Below are 19,479 nucleotides of genomic sequence, written 5' to 3' on the forward strand. Positions count from 1 at the left end.
CATTAACTAATGATATAAACTTGTAAACCTGCCCAAAAAGGGGGAAACATACTGACTACATCTTTACTCTCGTAGTGCTCCTAGCAAAGTGTCCTCCGAAACGTAATCTGGTCTCTCGGCTGGGGAATCCCCCCACTACTGTATTTAGAAACAGGTCTCCTATTGGGCGAAGGGAATTAATTTGACCAATCATCGCGTGGCTTCTAGAGCCTTTGGACCAAATAGTAACTGCAAAATTGGTAGTTTGTTATAATTTCAATGCTTGCTGTTTTCCAACTTATCGCACTCTATGTTGCGACAGGAAGGCTAAGTTTTAGAGATAATTCCATAATCTACATTCCTCGACGACTCAGAGCCACAGTTTTTAAATATCTATCATGGAAAACTCGAAGTCATGGTCGTACATAATAGAGAGAGAAAATAATTTATTTCGCTAACTCACTTACAATAATGGCTCTAGTCTATTGCTTATTAAATGTACTATTATAACTTGGGAAAAGGCCTGAATTGAAAATAGTGCTTGGCACACTCTTATGTTCTATTATATGCTGATGATGTGAAGCTGTTCAGGAGAATAAGTGATATTGTTGATTGTGAGCTCTTGCAGAGTGATGTGGATGGTCTGTGTGGGTGGTGCGTGGATAACGGATTGGATGTGAATGTGGGAAAATGCAGTGTCATGAGGATTACCCGTCAGAGGAACATTACATTGAACAACGCTCTGTATCATATTAATGGCATAATTATCAAAGAAGTAGAAAATTTCAAAGACTTGGGAGTTGTTTTCGATCACAAGCTCAATTTCTCTCTGCATGTTGAAAGGATTGTGAATAGGGCATATCAGCAGCTTGGTGTCATCATCAGAACATGCTCACATTTCAACAGCATACAGACTCTTTGCTATCTCTTCAACACACTTATTCGTAGCATTCTGAAGTATGGTTGTGTGGTTTGGAACCCATACCAGAATTCACTGATACATCCTTTGGAGTGTGTTCAAAACAGATTAGTAGTATAAAAAGGAGGACTCTGGCACACAAGTGTGCCGGAGTCCTCCTTCACCTCAAGGTCACCCAAGTTGACCAAACCTAACCTCAAGGTCATGAAGTTGGCCAAACCTAGCATCAAAGTCACCAAAGAAAAATAAAATTAAAACAAGAAATTTAAAAAAAAATTAAAAAAAAAAACTGTGTTCTACAGTGCAGTGCAGTTTTTAGTGAATAGCAAAGTAAGTACAATCTATATTGTTTATTATTATTGTTGGTTATTATTTTAAAAGATCCATTTTGATGAATATTTTGTGTGGGGGACTTCAAGTAAGATGTCTCCTCATCATTATCCAGCATACAAATTCACACCAATATTTTTGGGATGAACAATCATCAAAGATCAATTCAATCTTGACATCCTCATTTAGCCAATTATGGACTTTATCCAAATTCACAATAGCTACTTCACTATCATTGAGACTGTAGATAGTATCCAAAGGTACTCGTTGGCTATCGCCAAACAGAACATAACCTTTAAAGTATGACATTGTCAACAGTTAGCAATTGATGTTCAAGAGACAAACGCCTCCACTCATATATAGTCTATAATGATGGTGGTGGGGATAAAAAGTGAATGATAAAACAGTAAATCAAATCAAATGTTTATTTATTGACATGAAAAGGTTACACCAAAAATATCCATCTTCCAGCATTGTCTTCATAATCCAATCATGGGTTGAGTTCACAATATTGTAGAGCTCCATCAATCCAGTGGGGAATGCAATTGGTCTGGGAGATGACTCATTTGCCGGGCCGGCTCCTTGTCTCGCCGCGACTGCCGGTCGCCCCACCGCCACCAATTGCCCCACCGCCACCAGTCGTCCAACTGCTGCCGCCGGTCACCCCACCATCGGTTACCATCCCGCCGCCAACAGTCGTCCTGCTGCGGCTGGCAATCATCCCACCGGCTGAGGTCAGGATGGCTTCAATTTGGCAGTGGCTCTTCATATAGGTGAGAGATTGCCTTGCTGTGCTTTCAACAAGGGATGTTTTGGCAACCCTACTCCACATCCCCCTGTCACGTGACTCTGACTCGGGATGGTCACGCGGGACCTGTCACTCTGCATGGTAATGGAGACCTCTATCACACCAGATTAATGTGTCCTTGGTGGACCTGCTGGTTCAGGATGTCCATGGGAGGCTCTGGATCAGTATGGCCGTGCTGCTCTGGATCAGGGTGGCATTGAAGATGGATATTTCCAGCGACTCCCACTTCCCCTCCTCCATGTTGTGTTTGGACATTTAGCATGGGCATTCTCAATGACCCTAGCCCCTCCTGGCATATGGACCATGCTCACCAGTGTTCAGCATGTCTGTGGCGGGACGGCAGGGTCATCCACTCAGTGGTCAGTCAGTCACTTCAATTACTGATCAGTCACTGTTCAGTCACTGTTCAGTCACTGTTTAACTGTTCAGTCACTGTTCAGTAACTGTTCAGTCACTGTTCAGTCACTGTTTAACTGTTCAGTCACTGTTCAGTAACTGTTCAGTCACTGTTCAGTCACTGTTCAGTCAGTGGCACTCAGAATGTACTTATAGCTAAACTATATCTAAGGAGATGGTAGGTTATAAGTAAACAGTTTGGAATACAATTAGCTCTTTATTGATCAATTCAACATCCATTTCATTGAAAAGTTTACTACAAGCAGATATATCTCTGTTCCAAAATCAAAGTTGTTTATCATATTGAGTGTGCAGAAAAGTGATGTATCCATGATGTTTCTCCTTGGCCCATGTCAAGCAGGTGATGTCCCAGGTAGTAGACTCCTCTTCCCACACCAGTCCTTGGCAAGTCCTCTATGTTGATGTCTGATAGTCTTTGGATGATATTCAGTGATACCTCTAGAACACTGTTTCAGATAGAGACAATACCCTGTCATTGTTGTTGAATCACCTCACAACCTCTTCCCTTCAGGTAATTGATGCTCCTTCGAGTCAAAAGTATAGGTGTCGTAGTATTTCTCACCACTTCATCATCCTCCTCCTCCTCTTTCTCTTCCTCCTCCTCCTCTTCCTCTTCCTCCTCCTTATCCTCTTCCTCTTCCACCTCTACCTCATTGTTCTCCTCCATATCAGTTCCCTCTTCCTCATCTTCTACATGATCCTCATCCTTCATCAGATCAAATGGGGAGATTGATGGTAAATTTGTCTCACCATAGTCACCCCACTTCGAGAATAGGAGTACCATCTTCTCTAACGTTCCAGATACACAGTTGATCCACAAAATGTCTGTTCTCCACAGATGATTCCAACACAATGAATCTAATCTGCTATGTATCCAATATAATTATATCCATAATTGTACAGCATTATGATTTTGATTGTACCTCAATATATTACCTAGTGTCTAAGGTGTTGCTGTTCTCTGCTTTCTCCAGTAAAGACCTCTACCGACCATTGATCTCTGCTGTCTCAAGTAAAGACCTGTACCAACCTTTGGTTTCTGATGTCTCAAGTGAAGACCTCCTTTGATTGATTTTTTCTTTGATGGTTGAATCTTTTGTTTCTTCTCCTTCTCAGCCACCCTGCTGACTTCCTTCAGTGATCTTTTCATACCTCCCCCAAATTTTGCCTTAGTCTTCATGATGTTGGTGACTGCTAGTGCTGCAGCTTTTTCCAACACCCCTGCATCTTCAGATCTCACTCTGTCCCAGGCTCTCTCTGCCAAGATGCTGTCTGCTACTGCTCTGCTTGCTGTATCACCACTCTTGGAATAGGCAATATCATGCTCCTTGCAAGCCTGATCAAGTTTGTTGATTCCTGGATCACCTTGTGCTAATTGCTTCTGAAGTTTTGTTCCTGGTCCACAGTATTGATAGCCAGGGATATGAAGTTTAACTGGTAGAATGTCGATTGCCGTAATAACTATTGTACCAGCAGCACCCTTGATAGCTGACAGAACACCTCTTCCTCTATAGATCTTCTGACTTTTCTCCTTAGAAAAATCATGCCTTGAAGCAATGGATCCTCTCCCAGTCACTTGTCTCTCAGAATGTCTTTGACTGCCATCTCTGCTATCATCCAAAAGGTGTTTGATTGTATTCTTATACTTGGCTTTGTTGTAGTTAACAATCTCACCTCTTGGATCATTGTTCTGTCTGTGCACACTGGTCCAGTTCAATATTTCCCCATAGGCTTATCTGTCAGCAGATTCAACTAATGCACAATTCGGATTCTTCTTGAAAATCAACTCACAAAGTCCCTATGTAGCTGTGAAGGTCTTTTCTTCCTGATCTACAGGGTCAGTTAGCACAATACATCAATTTCATCACCATTCTCTCCAAAAGTTAAATACTTATTTCCCAGGTAGTAAGCTTTGTCTCTCACTCTTGGCCCAAAAGTGTCATCAAAATCGTCATTGTCCTTGCTCAATGATCCTCTAATGTAATCAGCTACTTGTTTTCCAGCTAGATCAGTTTGATCAAGGATATTCTGAACTGTTGTACTGTGACTTTCATTCAATAATTGTTCAACATTCTTATCATCATCCTGTCCATCTCCAGACAGCTCCTCATCACTGCTATCATCATATCCTCTACTCATATTATACTCCTCACCCTCATCCTCTTCAAATGCCTGCTTTCCTGCTTTCCATAGTTGTCGTACAACTCCTGAGGTGCCTGCTATTGGACGTGAAACTTCTCCAGTTCCATATGATTCAAATGTTAGTAACTCTTCATCAATGCTGGAGAGTTGCAGCTTATGTTTTGCTTTACTTGCACCAGTAAGTCCACGCCTTGTATATGTGGCACGTTTAACAAATGGTGTTGTTGGTGGAGTAGGATATATGTGGTGTGTTGATGCTGCTGAGAAAGGACAATGTTCTGATGATAAAAACTCTGGCTTGGATTGTCTCTGCCTACCCTTCACATGCCTGGAGTGCATTTTTATTCCAGGCTTCAGATACCTGGGACGCTTCTTGGATGCTCTTGATGGAGGTAGTTGTGGTTGTTGAACTGGCATCTGTTGGAGAGTTTTGACTAGGTTGGCTAGTGGCTCAGCTAGAGGTTTGAAGTGTTCCACATGTTTCTCTTCTGCAATCCGTCTACCCAGCATGATTTCCTTATGCCTCCTTTTGATTTCATGCTTCAACCTAGCAATCTACAATATGGTAGGAGCAACCTTCTCCAATGTCGGCTTATGGTTCCTTTGTTTGATATACATACTGGTCAGTGTTCATCAGTATACTGAGGTCTGAGAGTTTGAGCTCAGCTATTTATACATTTTGGACCCATCCCAAGTGCCGAGTGCCACTGACTAAACAGTGACTGAACAGTTCCTGAACAGTGGCTGAACAGTGACTGAAAAGTGACTGAACAGTTACTGAACAGTGACTGAACAGTTAAACAGTTACTGAACAGTGACTGAACAGTGACTGAACAGTGACTGAGCAGTTACTGAACAGTGACTGAACAGTGGCTGAACAGTGACTCAGTGACTGAACAGTGAATGAACAGTGACTGAACAGTGACTGAACAGTGACTGGACAGTGACTGAACAGTTACTGAACAGTGAGCCAGAGTCACGTGACAGGGGGATGTGGAGTGTGGTTGCCGAAACAGCCCTTGTTAAAAGCACAGCAAGGCAATCACTCACCTATATTATGAAGAGCCACTGCCAAATTAAAGCCGTCCTGACCTCAGTCGGCGGGATGATTGCCAGCTGCAGCGGGACGACTGTTGGCGGTGGGATGGTCACTGACAGTGGGGCGACCGGCGGCAGCGGTCGGACGACTGGCGGTGGCGGGGCAATCGGCGGCGGCAGTCGGACGACTGGCGGCGGTGGGGCTACCGGCGGCCGCGGTGAGACAAGGAGCCGGCCCAGCAAATGAGTCATCTCCCAGACCAATTGCAGTCCCCACTGGATTGATGGAGCTCCACAATATTGTGAGCTCAACCCATGATTGGATCATGAAGACAATGCTGGAAGATAGATATTTTTGTCGTAACCTTTTCATGTCAATAAATAAACATTTGATTTGATTTACTGTTTTATCATTCACTTTTTACCCCCACCACCATCATTATAGACTATATATGAGTGGAGACGTTTGTCTCTTGAACATCAATCGCTAACTGTTGACAATGTCATACTTTAAAGGTTTTGTTCTGTTTGGTGATAGCCAACGAGTACCTTTGGATACTATCTACAGTCTCAAGTATAGTGAAGTAGCTATTGTAAATTTGGATAAAGTCTATAATTGGCGAAATGAGGATGTCAAGATTGAATTGATCTTTGATGATCGTTCATCCCAAAAGTATTGGTGTGAATTTGTATGCTGGATAATGATGAGGAGACATCTTACTTAAAGTCCCCCACACAAAATATTCATCAAAATGGGTCTTTTAAAATTCTAAATAATATTTATTCTGTCTCTCTCTCTCCCTCTCTCTCTCAACCTGAATGATCATCATGATGTGTGAGGAGACATCTTAAAGTCCCCCACACAAAGTATTCATCAAAATGGATCTTTTAAAATAATAACCTACAATAATAATAAACAATATAGATTGTACTTACTTTGCTATTCACTAAAAACTGCACTGCACTGTAGCACACCGTTTTTTTTAATTTTTTTTTTTTTTTTTTTTAATTTTTTTTTCTTTGGTGACTTTGATGCTAGGTTTGGCCAACTTCATGACATTGAGGTTAATTTTGGTCAACTTGGGTGACCTTGAGGTTAGGTTAGGTTAGGTTAGGTTGACTTGGGTGACCTTGAGGTGAAGGAGGACTCTGGCACACAAGTTTGGGGGGGATAAATCTGCGTTTTATACTACGCAGATTCCTTAGATATTTACATTTTAAAAAGTTCAACAATACATGCCCCTTCGACTTTCCCACATCACAACTCAGAATGATGTCCGGTGTGGAATCATTAAAATTGAGACGTGATTTTAATAAGCTTTTGTTCGTTTTTAATGTATTCAATGGCAGAATCAGCTCAATGTTTCTGCTTTCCCAGTTGAATGTGTATTTTTCTGCAGTGCCTCGCCGTTTCAGTTGTTGGTTATTTATACCTTATTGCAACACTTTAAATCATCAGAACTCTCCCATATATAGATCATCATTCATTTCCAATTGCTTCTCAGGTCATCTTGACCTGTCATTCGGTTACAGTCGCTTCCGTAGGGATTGTAGGCGACTTCTGCGAGTATGACTGTCGAGTGTTTTAATGTGTCTCTTGTCTGTTGAGTTGATGTTTTATGTTTTTTTTTCTAAATCCACTTTTGTACTAGTCCTCAAGGGTATGATTAGTACTGATTCGGTTTTTTTTGTTCATTTCTTTTTTTCCTATTATTTTTCCTCTTCTTTCATTGTAATTTTTCAATATTCTTCTTTTCTGTACTCTTACTATGTATAATGAACTATTGTAATTATTGTGTTGTTATGGAAGCAATTTTTGGGAGAAATCATGTATGCTTCCATGTTTTTCATGAATAAATAAATAAATATTTCATCATAAACATTTTCAATTTCTTGTAGAAAATATTCCGGGTCAGTATCACTGTCATATCCATCACTTTCTTCAATCTCAACTTCATCATCATCACTTATTTCATCTAATGTCTCAATAATTTCTTCTTCATTCAGAAATGTTTTTTCACTCATTGTGAAGTAGAATAAGTGATTGAAATGAACTAACCAATCAACTGAATAGATAAAATGAACTAACTAACAGCAACTAAATGAACTAGGTAACTAAAATGTACTAAACCCACTGATAAAAATGAACAGGACTAACTGAAATGAATTGAACTAACTAAGACAGCAAGGACGCTGGAATGTCACTCAAAAAGCTGTCTGCAATGACTGCTCATATGTAGGAATGCCGTTATCAGATACCCTCAGTTACTACCTATACGTAAACTTTTGAATAATACGATAAAATCGACACAAAACGCACGCGAACCGAACCTTCCACTATGCCAATATCAGGCCAACTAACTGGAGGAAGCACTTGTGGCGTGGGAAGTGTCTGTGGTGGCGATTGTGGAAATGGCGGACGAAAAATGGCCGCTGCACGTAAAATTTACCAGCCTGATTGGATGAATTCAGAAGTATAACGTCAATGGGTCAGATCATTTACTAATTAGAAATTGAGACAAATTACATACTAAGATCTCTCAGTGAAACAAAGACTGGAGTAAGTTCATCGTTCACTACTTAGCTCAATATTTCCACTATCCTTTCACAATATTCTTTCCATTAAATGGAGAGTAGGATTCAATAGCCTAGAGATAAGAGAATGGAATAGGTTGACAAGGAAGAAAACTGAAAATCGTGGAAAGGAGGAGAAAAAAGATTTAGAGGATGAAACAGAATAAGACTGAATGAAGAAGAGGGAAGTGAAAGTTGGGTTGCGGTAGCAATTAAATATAATGTGGAGTGGTGGTGGTTAGTCTGTGGTTGGATAAGGTCGCGGTCTGTTGAGGTAAGTGAACAAGGAAGGGCGTGCTTAGCTTATAACCATCTTCCTTCAAGATAAGCGCCAAAGACATGCGAACTGTGAGTCGCTATGAAATTGCTGAAAAGCCTCGCTCAGCGCTTAATAGGCCAAGCCCTGTCTTTGATCTTTGAATGGAAATAGCCTAGGTTCGTTAGGGGAGTGCTCCTTGAACCGTGAATCCAGGTTAGTAAAGTAACCTTGCTTCTCACGTTAGTCTAGAAATTAGCACACATTTCTCTTCCAGGTGTACTTGGAAGAATAAAAATAGGCAAGTAATGTGGATTGAAACACCAAGGAATATGCTACAGATATTTCAATGAATTCATGGTGAGGGGTGAGGATTCTTTATAGAATATTCACACGAATAATTATATAAATATGTATGTGTATACAGTATGTAATATAGGCAAAATAACATCAACCTATCATTCTCATTTAATTATTTCTCTACTAAACTAGAATTCTGAAAATTTAAGATATATATAAAACTTCCAATCATCAATTTACAAGCCTTTATTCCTCTATCACACACTCTTCTCTATTTGTTTCTTTCCTATTCTCTTCTGTCACTCTCTTCTATTCTCCATTCTTTCTTCTCCCATGTTTTCACATACTTACTTTCCCTTTTCCTCCTCGCACTTTCAATTTTCTTGTTCTTCCACATACTTAAACTATTTCTTTTCTTGACTTCTTAAATCCTTCACACGTTTTTTCATTCTCCAACTCACTTCATCTTCCCTTTTTTCATTCCTTCTTACTAATTATCCCATCCTTGATTTTTTATTGAGTAGTCCATTTGTTCCGTTCCGCCATTTTCCTTCACTTATTTTTTAAATTTTTCTCTTTTCATTCTCCTACTCAAGTTTTCTCCTTTCTTTCTTCCTCCTCATCCAGTTTTCTTTCTTCCACCTCTTCTCACTCATAACATGTCTTTAATGGCGCAACATAACCTCATTTCATTCAGTCGACCCTTCCCCTCACCGTTCAAACCACTTCTAGTGGTACGGTGGTAACGGGGTGAGTGGTGAGTGTATGCGCGCCTTGAGGCTTTATGGGGTACCTCGTAAACCTCACGTCCCTTACAAATAGCTTAGTGTCGCCTTGCCTTCTGGACTCTCCAGTCTATTCCCTCTCCCTCTCCTTGGTATCCAACCCACCCCCTCAAATAATTTGGATCTTGAATATCGTTACTTTTATGAGCACCCTTTATGACCTCTTTACGATCCTCTTCAGCCTCTTTTTGAAGCCTCTCTTTTCTCTAGCGGCCGAAGAGGTATGCGAATTCTCCAGCAACTTTTACCCAAGTCTCATAATATATTCTAATGACCATCTCCTATTTTAACATCGTTCTAAAATTGTGTTAATAGATGTGACGTATTATGTGTTAATGACACCTGATTATGCAAAATGAGTTGAGCTGAAAATAACATGGAATGAATTCCTAAACGCGTAGGCTAAGCTGCTATAATATTTCATCTCAGAATAAGAGTGAAAGATAAAGGTATGTTGATTAATCACACCTCTAAATAATGATGATCAATCGGAGCAATCTAAATAACTGAGTTAAATAAACAGGTTGTCCTACCAATAATAATATGAACATATGGAATCAATCCAATAATAAGAAGATAAGTTGAGCGCTAATTAGGGATGTCAATCCCGGGACTGATTTCTTATCCCGGTATTTCGGGATTATCCAATATCAATCCCGGGATCCCGGGACTGATCCCGGGATTGGCAAAAATCAGTTTGATGCATTTTTAACCGATCGTTCCTCCCAATTAGATGTTCAGTAACAGTGTGTGGAGATGAGAAAGGGCCCATTAAAGAGAGAGAGGCTATTATTAAAATGAAAAAAAAAATACTTGGGAATAATATTAAAATTGAACATTCTATTTCTATAAATGTTTTCAAGATTAGGAGTAATTGTTTAATTTCATGTCCTACCTTAAATTTGCTGTATCCTAGATGATAGTGAGAACTGAGGAAAGCAAGATAACTCATCAGAGTCTTTTTTATGTAGAACGAAAGAATTTCGATACTACATCAGGACGGGATAGAGCTCACACTTTAATTACGTCAAGTACTGTGAAGTGAATTAATATCACTTCAATTAATAATAAAATAGAACACTTTTTGTAAGACCGTAACACCATACCGACCAAACAACGCGACAGCTGAACCACTACACTACTAAATGAAATTATTTCGTAGAGGCAACTATAATATTTACTTCAACTAGATATTCTACTAATGATAGAGGAAGAGAAGAAAAGAGGAATAATTAGACAGAGAGTGAATGGTTTTTTATTTCTGATTTCTGAAGTCTTCTCAAAGTTCGGAATGCATTTCAAGGAAATGCCAGCAGCACTATTGCAAATATTGCGCCGTCTAGACTTGTAATTGTGGTGCTGTGTGAACAGAAACAAGTTTAGAGACAATCATATCAACCGATCAACAATCATTCTGCCAATTATGCGAACTGATAATGCGAATTCTATAAATCCAGTAAAGAGTACAGTATACAATCAATATTATGTATATGCAACTGTGCCTGTAGAATAAATTAGTCAAACACTTGGAACAATAAATTAGTTATAAAAACTCATATTCATCACCGTAAATAAATTCAATATTGAATTGTTTTTTTGGAAAAATATGATTCACACACAGGTTTACAATCCCGAAAATCCCAGGACTGACCCTGAAAAATCCCGGGATTTTTAGGTATCCCGGGATTGACATCCCTAGCGCTAATCCTTTTTGGAATAACTTTATCAATGCACATTATTGGAAGTTTCATAGTCAAAATGGAAAACAAACATAGACGCAAATGAAAATATAGAAACATCACAAGAGTGATTCAATTGTGAGAGATAGCTGGATCTAGAAAAGATCCACTGATAAAATATTTCAATTGCGAAGAATTATCAGCAATGATGTAGTAAAATGAGTTGCTAGCAGAGTGGAATTTAACACAGTAGAACGATTGAAATGGAACTCAATCGAATTCGAAGTTAATAATAATTCAAATTCATTATGCAAATGAATTCAATGTCTTGGTAGTTTTCATTCAATATCATAAGTAGTTCATTGCTCAAGCTCTAATACTTAGTCTGTTTAGTGAGTGCTTATAATGCAGCATAAATTTCTGGATTTGCTGTTTGGTGTGTGTGTACTAGTTCTATTGGTTTCTGAGCAGTAAGTATTGATTTATTTTCCAAATTGGAGCCTGATAAGACTAAGTAGCCTCTTAAGGTCCCTAGACCCTTAGGCCTTGATAGCAATCATATTAATCCAATAATGAATCTGGCAACAAAAAAAATTCACGCTATGTGCATCAGAAAGCTATTTAATACTATATAATCTCAGGCTTGAACATTCAGGAGCAATGTAAACATTTTCAGGTAAGAAAAAGCCATTGGTAACTTCATTCCGAATAAAATTCATCAATTGATTTATTGATAAAATTTGTTGATTACAGAAATACTGATGTGGACCTTTTTAATAATTAGAAAACACTGTTTCTGTGTTGACTGTAGAGCTAATGATGGGTTGGCTTCAGCGTGAAACTGTAGTTCTGTAAATGTGTTAATAATTATGCCTAAGATTAACCTACAAATGTGTTCTCCACGAAAAATAATCTCCACAAAAACCTACAACAGAATTAATTGGGTAGTGGTGTTTTTTAAAGCTGCATTCATCTCGTAGATATTTTTGTCTTATACTCATAGAAAGCTTAGCTACTTAATCCACAATGAAATTTTAGTTCTTAACATGTCACTTTCAAAAATTATCCAATGAATCTGATATTTTCCTGCAGAAATGGGAGTACAGTGAAGAAGAAAATTTCAAATTCTGGAGGAGGATTTTCCATAAAGATAGGAATTCCCAATGATTCACCAAATCAAACAACTATAGACGGCCAAAAGGCAATGTGAGTATAAAAATCACATAATCCATTATATATGATTAATTATGAACAATCTATGGGTAAATCCAGAAGATTGATGTTTCTAAGCCTAATGTATTCAATACCGTAACTACCCTACCAATCGGAATGAAACTTTGAGAATTTTCTACCTTGTCACGTATACATCAGTAAAGGTACAAAAGATTTTGTCCAGCAATATATGAAAATATTCCTCAAATATTTAAAAATTAATGTTTTTCAGTCAAAAATATTATCATTTCTCCAGCATTTTATAGTTAATTTGATTATATGTATAACCTATTAATTTTTTCTTTCGAATGTGAGGATTTTGATACTGATGGGCTTGCATAATAATACCATGACTGCAAAACAACAATACTGAAACCACATAGAAATAGATATGGCTTCTCCAAACATCTGTGTAATGCATGCAATGAATAATTCACTTGTCAGCTGATTGATCATGAATAATTTCTAGTTTAATCAATCCTATCTTCAGAATAAGAATACGAATAAGAATGTTTTTTATTCCTTTGAGCACATAAAAAATTGCAATTGGAAACGTCAAAAATACAATATAATACTAATTATAAAAAAATACATTGGTTCAATCATATCATTGGTTCAATCAAATAACGTGGAAATACATATGTACAAGTGTAAAATGTAGAGATTTTATTATATACTGTGAGGGTTATACCAGTCTCCTGTCGGTGACGGCACTTATCCGAGGGTTAATTCCTGTTTTGGGAAGTACCCTTGTCACACGAAATAGGAAAAAATGTCTAGAGTATACTAGATTATTCTCCTGACAATTAATCGAAGGATTAATATTGTACTATATTTTCTCAAGATCAAGTAGCTCGATGATGGGTTACCATTGACCTCTGAAATGAATATGATATTAGCAAATAAATAAGCTATAAGCAAGGTCGAACACAGGGTCACTAAGGAACAACATATGATGACAAGTTGCATTTATTCAAATTCACTAAATCATATAAGAATATTGTTTGTTCAATAATTAATAAATGAATTTGATAATGAAGGGTTAAGCCCATAAACAATATAATTTGAATTTTAAAGAGTTCTTTCAAGTTTATAAATTTATTAAGGATGAGCATGTAGTGCTTTCACCCAAGGGTTGCCCGACTCAAGTTTGGACAGTGTAACGTCAGAATTTTTACAAACGATATACCAGTTTGTCTATGGAAAATTGAGTCGAAGAGATTTTGAAATAATGATATTATAAATCACTCACATTTATATGGACCCATAATATACGCGCACTCACTCATGAAGATTTGTTCACTGCATAGCTGGCATCTTTCGTCAGGCTGCATGGCATCATTTTAGGCTTTATTATTTGGCTCGCGATTTTAATAATAATTAATAACTCCTTTTTAACTGAGACTTGGTAATCAAATTAAATTCTAACGTCGCGGGGACTCTACATTGATTGAATTTAACTGCACTCTTACATAAATTTAACAATGAAACATTTAAAACGACAAAAAATAACAAATAGGAGTTACAAACGACTCTCCTTTAGCGTGCTCAGTTAATCTCTCTCTTTCTTCCTTCTTCTCCGAAATTGAGAAGCTAGGTTTGGGGAAGAAAAGGTCACATGACCAGTTAATGACCAATCACTGGTCAGAAGAACAAATCTACCAATAGGATGGCTACAAATGAAGAAATGAGCTCAGGTGTGCCATATAGAATAAATAAATAATTTTACAAATAAAAACGAGAAAACAAGCAAAACAAATATAGGGGAACAATGAGCAGATTTTTCAGCAGGTCAGAATGTACAATGAACAACATAATAAAATTGAAAATCGAAGCAAGCAGTCAACAATCAGAAACAAACACGCCGGTTATCAGCTGACTGATAAGGTAGCCGGCTCAGTTTGCATCGAGAAACTAACCCTTATTGTAAACAAACATTCATTATGCTGTTATAGGTTATTCGAAAACCATTTACAACTGTTTGTGAATCTGGATCTTAAAAAATGAATATATCATAGATTTTGTTGTTATTTCAACAGCCAATAAAGGTGGGTAGTTGTAATTTTTAGCTTATTATTATAGAAAGTTGCTTATCAAAGCTGTTTGGCGAATCTCACTGTGACAATACCTACACAGTCAATAAGCAACATGGTCAGCCTTGTGAGAAATAGAAAAATCGATATGCTCAATATGCCCATTCTAGACCTGAACGGAGTTGAATATTAAAGCATGGCAGCTCATTAAAAAGCTTATATAAGGGGAATGTGTTTGATACTTTTTAAAATCTACTCTCATCAGAGTAGATGATGCAATGGTTTCTTAAAACGAGCATATTTCGTCTCCAAATCAAGATACTTTGATCTAATCCTCTTAAGGGTCAATGAATCTACAATTAATGTCATTCATTATTTTACCGTACCTATATCTATTGTTCAAGAAGTTATTCCCATGCAAACCAGAAAATTGGGAAATTTCCACCTCATAGTTTTATATTTTGTCTAATAAAATATACTATTTCCATTTTTGGAGAAAAATTTTTCTTATGAAAATTATAGTGCATCTTAAGACCTCTAAGATAATTTATTATAGAGGTGCATACAGATATATGCGCCTCCAACCCGCTCAGCGCACGCTCAGCCCTCGTTCAGCCATCGCTCCGCAATCGCTACGCCCTCGCTCAGAAGTCACACCAATCATGAACGTTACGGGAGATGTTAGCTCTTCTCGCGTTCCACTCTTGCTCCCCGGTCAATCATCAATCGATCATCAATCGATTTGATCAAGTGACGTTCAATTGCAGAGCAGAGCGAAAGTCTGTATGTACCTTAAGAGGCGGCCGAAGTCAGCTCTGCTAGCCCATCCCATCAGCCAGACATGGGCTAAAAACCAGTGAGGATAGAATGTAACATTCTATACTCTCTGCTAAAAACAGTACAGTGTGAGAAGCGAGAGCGCTAGGAGAGAGAGTAAGTGAGTGAATAGAAGTGCAAATACAAAGGCATCAACCATTCCTACAAGTTTGGAGATAGATAGCCGTAGCCAATCGATTGTTGAAAAGTCTGTCTAGTCTAGAACTAACAACAGTAGCCTATATTTGAGATTTCAAGGAAGAATTTTTGCACAATTACCGAGAAATAAGGAAAAATTTTTGCGCAAATCCCCCTCCCCCTTCCCCCTCTGCGCATGCGCAAACTCCCCCTCTCCTCCCCCTCTCCCTCTCCCTCTCCTCTCCCTCTCCTCTCCTTCTCCCTCTCCCTCTCCTTCTCCCTCTCCCTCTCCCTCTCCCTCTCCTTCTCCCTCTCCCTCTCCCTCTCCCTCTCCCTCTCCTTCTCCTTCTCCTCTCCCTCTCCCTCTCCCTCTCCCTCTCCCTCTCCTTATCTTATCTCCCCTCTCCCAGTGAGGACGAGGGGGTTGAAAAGAGAGAGATATATCTCTCTCTCTCAGTGAGGGAAAAAAAAATTTCCCTTTTTGGAGGAAAAATTCCCTCTCTCTATAGTGACAGATTAAAGTGAATCCATCTAATGCTATACTGACAGATTAAAGTGAATGCTAAATGAGGGAAAAAATTCTCTACTGTCAAATTAAAGTGAATCCATCTAATGCTATACTGTCAAATTAAAGTGAATCTGTTACATCTTTATACTGAGTGAATCTGTATAATTTCCCTTTGAGGGAAAAATTCTCTACTGTCAAATTAAAGTGAATCTGTTACATCTTTATACTGAGTGAATCTGTTACATCTTTATACTGTAAAATTATAAAGTGATTGCAAATTAATACAATTGGTTTGCTTTCCACCCGACAGTTAAGAAAAATTTCACAAATTTATATTGAAATTTTCTATGTGCTGTACAAACCGCAGGCGTTATTTTTTAAGTGTTTCTCCGAGAATATCTATAGTAAATTTAGTATGAACAAGCATTCCAAAAATGGCTATAGATATCCTCAGACCTATATCACTTGGGGTATCAGCTCTATTGATGTCTTAACAGAGAGAGGTCAATGATCTAAGTTGATCTTTTACATTTTTTATCTGCAATGTCATACAAGCATTTCCAAAGTTCATCGGAATTTGTAACAATAGTTGAGAAATCATTTGCACTACAATAATGTAGATGACCTGTATCTAGTATGTCCAATAATTCGAAAATCTCAGATAAAATTGGAAAATGTACATTTTCTGTTTTTGTTAACGCTTGATCAACATCATTGCCTTGGAATCCTGTTGAAAATTTAATATTTTTTGCAATAGAATCAAATTCATTGAATGAAATTGACATCAAGAGGCGAGATAATTTTTTGAATTTAGCAAAGCTAAAACACTGCATGACCTCGATTATGTTATGAACAATAAAATTGATAAGGAAGGAATGTGCACTTAGCTGTAACAGAGTTGGCTCTGAGGGGGGCGTATCTCTTGATAAGGTAGGAATGTGCACTTAGCTGTAACAGTTGTGTCTGAGGGGGGCGTATCTCGCGTCCTCACTCAATCAAGTCTACACTGATACTAAACCAAAATGTTCGAGGAAATATCTATATATTTGTTTACAACATTTCACTACAACAATACATCATAACTTCATCTTCAATTTTAATCAATTTATCTACAGACAAATTGTATGGACGGTAATAGCACAAATAGTCTCTTATATCGTTCAAATTAACTGTGCTTAGAAAAATGTCTTTAATTGTTTCGCCAAACTATAATTTTCACTAGATGATTTCTGAATTGCAATTTCGCATTCGTCATACCAGTCTATGCAGTTTTTTAACCTCACTTCCAACTGGTGGTCAGCAGCTAACCACTTTGCCGGATCCATCGTTGTCGAGCGAATGGAGAAAACTATGTGTAGGCTGGCACTATTATAGAATAATTAAACGGTCTTTCTTCATTAATAATTGTAGACAGACAACACGTGCGAGCTTTATGCAATCTCAGTGCATGCAAGCAATAAACACACTGTAATTCCTTTCCGTTGTAGAAGAATCCATATCGTGCAAAGTTTCTTTTCTGAGCATTCGTATACATAGGCGCCAATTTCATACTTTTCATACGAGTATTCTCGCACAAGAAATTATTTGTTTGATACATATTTTTAAACAGCAAAGAATTATAATGTTGGGCACTGTACAACGCACACCTTCCATCGGGTCTATACTTATGTATCTTACATGCATCATAACACCACGAAGTGGTGAAAAAGCTGAAATCGGGCTTGAGAAAGTCCTCCGGTATGCATTGTACGTTAGAATGCAATCTTCTCAAAAACTTTGCTTTTTCAGTTCCTTTTGTAAAAATTTTTTCATAACCTGCGAGGTATTCACGGATAATTGTCTCATTCCATTCCAAATCTCCATCTTCCATTTTATTTTATGATAGTTACGTTCCAGCCATGTTACGTCGTTAAACAATTTTGTAGTCAATTCCATCTTTGGAAATGGTGATTTGAAATGAAATACAACATAATTATTGCTCTCATCGACAATAGCAAGTTCCTTTACAATAATTTGATTACAAGTTTGCTTAAACCAGTGAAGATCAACCGTAGCAATTTTCGTAGGTGTCTGCTTTTGCACTCCTTTCTGTTCCTCTTCTCGTTTCTGTTCCTCCACCTCTGGCGCCCCCTCCTCCTCCTCCTCCTCTCCCGACTTCTGGATTGGTGTACTACTCCTCCTTGGTTCATAATAGAAATTTGTTGATTCAATATCGTAAAGTAGCGACGACTGAGTTTGAGCTTTGTCCAAAATATCAGAATCAAGATCACACTGGATACCAATAGAGCGAGTTTGTGGCTTGTCCAAAATATCAGAACACAAAGAATAGGACATGATTCCTGTTCAAAGGTAAAACTGATAATGGCTTACATTTGGCGCAGTACACACCTTATATAACCTGCAGTGATGCACTCTATCAACAAATTACTGAACTTCTTTCACCATGCTCGTGAGTGGCGTGTACTCCATCACACGATCGCTAATTAAAACGCAATACGCGGAAGTATTTGCAGGTACTGCACTATTAAATTCCATTTCAATACGAACATCTGTCGATGATTTCAAATGACTTGGTTGGTGTGAACAATCTACAACAATCAGCGGTGTTGATTCACAAAACGTTTTAAAATCGATTTCTGTTCCGAGTTCGCTATTGATTGAATGATTATAATACGAGGGTGCGAAATCCAGGAACATCCGGTATAAAACTTCCTTCTTACCTAGCAGATTTTCGTATGGATAATACTCACTATTCAAATATACTTTAACATTGTAAATATTACAGCTGTCAAAATTAGATATTGATTTTTTAATTTTATTCTTTCGATCAGTTTGAAATGCAATTATAATATATTTTGGAGTATCAAAATTCGATGTCGTGCGTACTGACCAAGAATGAACAAGTGAATTTTGCAAATTTGGTAATTCACAAATTTCCCAATGGCGGAAACTTAATTTCAGTGGAGTGTCGGCATCGAGCAGTCTCAAAAATTTCAATCGCACATGATCTTCTAAAGTAATGTAGGGCATCCGCCATTGGAGCTTAGTAATTTTTACACTAACCTCTGTACCGGTTGCAGACTCGACGCAATTGAGGTCTGAGGGCGACCTCAATAATACAAGCTCTTGTTTCAAGTTTAAAATTATTCTTTGAAAATCTTCAAAAAATGGAAGGATTAATTTCAACGGCACACAGAAAGTGAATTTATTATCTGTTAGCTCATATCCTGCTCTGTCAAAACCAGCTAAATGATATGTGTTTTTATCAGATGCGTTCTTCACAAGAATAGCTTTAATTGTAGAAGTTAAACCAATTAATCTTGATTTGGAAATTTGTTGACCTGCTAATTCGTATCGTATTTCATCAAAAAGGTTGCCCACTATGTTACTGCTTAATTTATAGTCTGCCGCAACGGGTGCACCAGCCGCTTCAGTTGTTACCCCACTTTCGTTAATCGCAGGGGTTGCCGGCTTTGTACAGCTCACCGTTCCCTCAATTAATATAAAAGATTTGCAAGGTAGAGTATAAACATCCAGTGAATTTA

The 19,479-nt window shown here is 38.0% G+C and overlaps 1 protein-coding gene across 1 annotated transcript in view; it reads left to right on the plus strand.

The window, feature by feature from the left end:
• Positions 1–11,592: 11,592 nt before the first annotated feature.
• Positions 11,593–19,479, plus strand: part of LOC111058566 — a gene marked incomplete in the record, with an annotated part of 67,430 nt that continues 59,543 nt past the window's right edge. The window contains 2 exon segments of the mRNA XM_039434471.1: positions 11,593–11,697; positions 12,320–12,433. Coding sequence (XP_039290405.1) covers positions 11,633–11,697; positions 12,320–12,433 — 179 coding nt within the window.

This window comes from Nilaparvata lugens, chromosome 8 (genome assembly GCF_014356525.2).
Source record: "Nilaparvata lugens isolate BPH chromosome 8, ASM1435652v1, whole genome shotgun sequence".
Lineage (NCBI taxonomy): Eukaryota > Metazoa > Arthropoda > Insecta > Hemiptera > Delphacidae > Nilaparvata > Nilaparvata lugens.